This window comes from Macrobrachium rosenbergii, chromosome 26, assembly GCF_040412425.1.
Source record: "Macrobrachium rosenbergii isolate ZJJX-2024 chromosome 26, ASM4041242v1, whole genome shotgun sequence".
Taxonomy (NCBI): Eukaryota; Metazoa; Arthropoda; class Malacostraca; order Decapoda; family Palaemonidae; genus Macrobrachium; species Macrobrachium rosenbergii.
In genome coordinates this window covers 30130755-30134215 of record NC_089766.1, presented here as the reverse complement: position 1 = coordinate 30134215, position 3461 = coordinate 30130755, and the positions used below count along the sequence as shown (strand labels likewise).

General features: G+C 35.1%; 1 protein-coding gene across 1 annotated transcript; it reads left to right on the top strand.

Moving 5' to 3' along the window:
* Nucleotides 1–978: 978 nt before the first annotated feature.
* LOC136852791 (uncharacterized) lies at nt 979–1536 on the top strand. The gene has a single exon (XM_067127691.1). It carries the CDS (start codon nt 979–981, stop codon nt 1534–1536), a length of 558 nt encoding a protein of 185 aa, XP_066983792.1.
* The last annotated feature ends 1925 nt before the right edge of the window (nt 1537–3461 follow it).

Below are 3461 nucleotides of genomic sequence, written 5' to 3'. Positions count from 1 at the left end.
ACCTGTTTTAAGTCATTTGTCCTTCGTTTACTAGAACACTGTTCTCCGGTATGGATGTAAGCTTCTGCAAATAGATAGAGTGGTTCGTGGTGATCGGTTTCTGTTTCCTAATGTCAGCATTTATGACTTGGACCATCGACAGATGGTTTCTTCTTTGTCACTTTTTCATAAATTGTATTTTAATAGAGATCTTTCATATTCACAATTGATCCCTGATTCCCTTTATCTGCCGAACAACAGTACCAATATGCAGTAAATGTGCATCGCTGTCGAACTTCTCAGTTTCAGAGGTCCTTTATTCCTCACACTGTTGGATTGTGGAGCAGCCTCCCATTACTACCCTGGCGCTATTCTCCTTGCATTTTGATAAATTTTTATCTATTATTAACTTTTTTTTTTAATATGTGAGATATCTTCTTTCCATATTTCCCTTTACCTTATCTCACTTCCTATTGAGCAAAATGTTTGGAATCTTGAATTTCAAGTCAATGGCCCTGTGGGCTTGTTGCATATGAATAGAGTTCATCGTCTGCATAATAATAATAATAATAATAATAATAATAATAATAATAATAATAATAATAATAATAATAATAATAATAATAATAATAATAATAATAAAGACTGCAGAAAGAAGTGTAGGGGCACAAAAGGCCAGCTCCTGATAGACAAAATGGTATATAATGAAGAATAGTAGGAGAAGGAGAACCAAGGTAAGCATGACATGAATTGAGTACAAGAAAAGCCTTCGACATGTTATTGCACACGTTGTTAATAGAATGTCTGAAAGTATGTGGGAAAGAGGAAAACGCCATCAGCTTCCTAAAATATAGTATGCACAACTGGAATACAGTACTTACAAGCTCTGGGATAAGACTAGCAGAGGTTAACTTCAGGAGAGGGATCTCTGAAGGCGACTCACTGTCCCCACTACTCTTCGTAGTAGCCATAATTCCCATGAATAAAGTACTGCAGAAGATGGGTGCTGGGTACCAACTCAAGAAGGGAAGCAACAGAATTAACCATCTGATGTTCGTGGACGATATCAAGCCATATGGTAAGAGCATCAAGGAAATAGATACCCAAATCCAGACTGTAAGGATTGTATCTGGGGACATCAGGATGGAGTCTGGAATAGAAAAATGCGCCTTGATCAACGTACAAGAAGGCAAAGTAACAAGGACTGAATGCATAAAGCTACTAGACGGGAATAGCATTAAACACATAAATGAGACAGGATATAAATACCTGGGAATAATGGAAGGAGAGGATATAAAACACCAAGAGGTGAAGGAAACGATCAGGAAAGAATATTATATTCAGAGACTACAGGCGATACTCAAGTCAAAACTAAACGCCGGAAACATGACGAAAGCCATAGACACATGGACAGTACCAGTAATCAGATACAACGTAGGAGTAGTGGAGTGGATGAAGGCTGTACTCTCCAACATAGACCTGAAAACTAGGAAACACATGACAATATACAAAGCACTACACCAAAGAGCAAATACAGACAGACTATACATAACATGAAAGGAAGGGGGGAGAGGGCTACTAAGCATAGAAGACTGCGTCAACTCGAGAGCAGAGCACTGGGGCAATATCTGAAAACCAGTGAAGACGAGAGGCTAAGGAGTGCACGGGGAGGACTGATAAAAGTAGATGAAGACCCAGAAATATACAGAGACAGAAGAATGAAAAACAGAACAGAGGAATGGCACAACAAACCAATGCACGGACAGTACATGAGGCAGACTAAAGAACTGGCCAGTGATGAAACATGGCAATGGCTACAGAGGGGGGACCTCAAGAAGGAAACAGAAGGAATGCTAACAGCGTTACAAGATCAAGCCCTAAGAACCAGATATGTTCAAAGAAAAAGAGATGGAATTAACATCTCACCCCATATGCAGGAAGTGAAGTATGAAAGACGAGACCATAAACCACATAGCAAGCGAATGTCCAGTGCTTGCACAGAACCAGTACAAAAGGAGGCATGATTCAGTAGCAAAAGCCCTCCACTGGAGCTTGCGCAAGAAACCTGAGGGAGTGATATAAACCAATCAGGCAAAGATCCTCTGGGACTTTGGTATCAGTTTAGATAGGGTGATATGTGCCAACAGACCAGACTTGACGTTGATTGACAAAATCAAGGAGAAAGTATCACTCACTGATGTCGAAATACCATGGGACACCAGAGTAGATGAGAAAGACAGAGAAAAAATTGAGAAGTATCAGGACCTGAAAATCGAAATAAGAAGGATGTGGGATATGCCAGTGGAAATTTTACCCATAATCACAGGAACACTGGGCACGATCCCAAGATCCCTGAAAAGGAATCTGGAAAAACTAGATGCCGAAGTAGCTCCAGGATTCATGCAGAAGAGTCTGCTACTAGAAACAGCACACATACTGAGAAAAGTGATGGACTCCTAAGGAGGGAGGATGCAACCCTGAACCCCACATTATAAAAAGCACCCAGTCGAATAGGATGACTGTGATAGAAAAAAATAAAATAAATAAATAATAATATTAATAATAATAATAATAATATTATTAATAATGTTAATAATAATAATAATGAATTTATAATATATAATGTCTTTTATTATTATTATTCCCTTTTATTATTATTATTATTATTATTATTATTATTATTATTATTATTATTATTATTATTATTATTATTATTATTATATCAGTACATATATCTTTAGAAATAAATCCATACAACAAGCTTTGTGAATTTGAGATTGAAAAGGGGAATCGAACAGATTCCTGATAGATATAATATAGATTTATTTTTAAAAATGTTTGCACCCATATATAACTGTGGATTTGTTCGTGTTCATTCCATTTGCAATTCAATGCTACGGTGGAGTAATTTTTATTTAATAATAAACCTCTGGTTATGGACGGTCCTGGCATGATTAATAATAATCGTGGGCAAAATAATAATAAGAAACAGCAACATCATAATAATAGTATGGAATATTATGTGAATATATCTTATACAAGGGTCCTTTTCTATTTTGCATAACCACTTTTCAGGTTCAGATGATGTTGTTTCAAAAAGGGTCAATATTCATAATATTATTAATTATTATTATTATTATTATTATTAATTATTATTATTATTATTATTATTATTATTATTAGTCAGAAATATTCAGAAATAAATCTATCATTAAGCTTTGTGGTCTTGGATTGAAAGGTTGAATCGCAGATTCCCGATAGATAAATGTATAGATTTATTTTTAAATCGTTGGTCATCTAACTGTGGATTTCTTCTTCCATTTGAGACTTAACATCTGAGTTTTAGAAACAATAATAATGCATAATAATAATGATAATAATAATAATATATAATAATAATAATAATAATTATGTGAAGGAAATAGTCTTAATCAGGTCTTATTGAAAAGGATGACTGTAAAAGAATTTAGAATGGGCCTTTT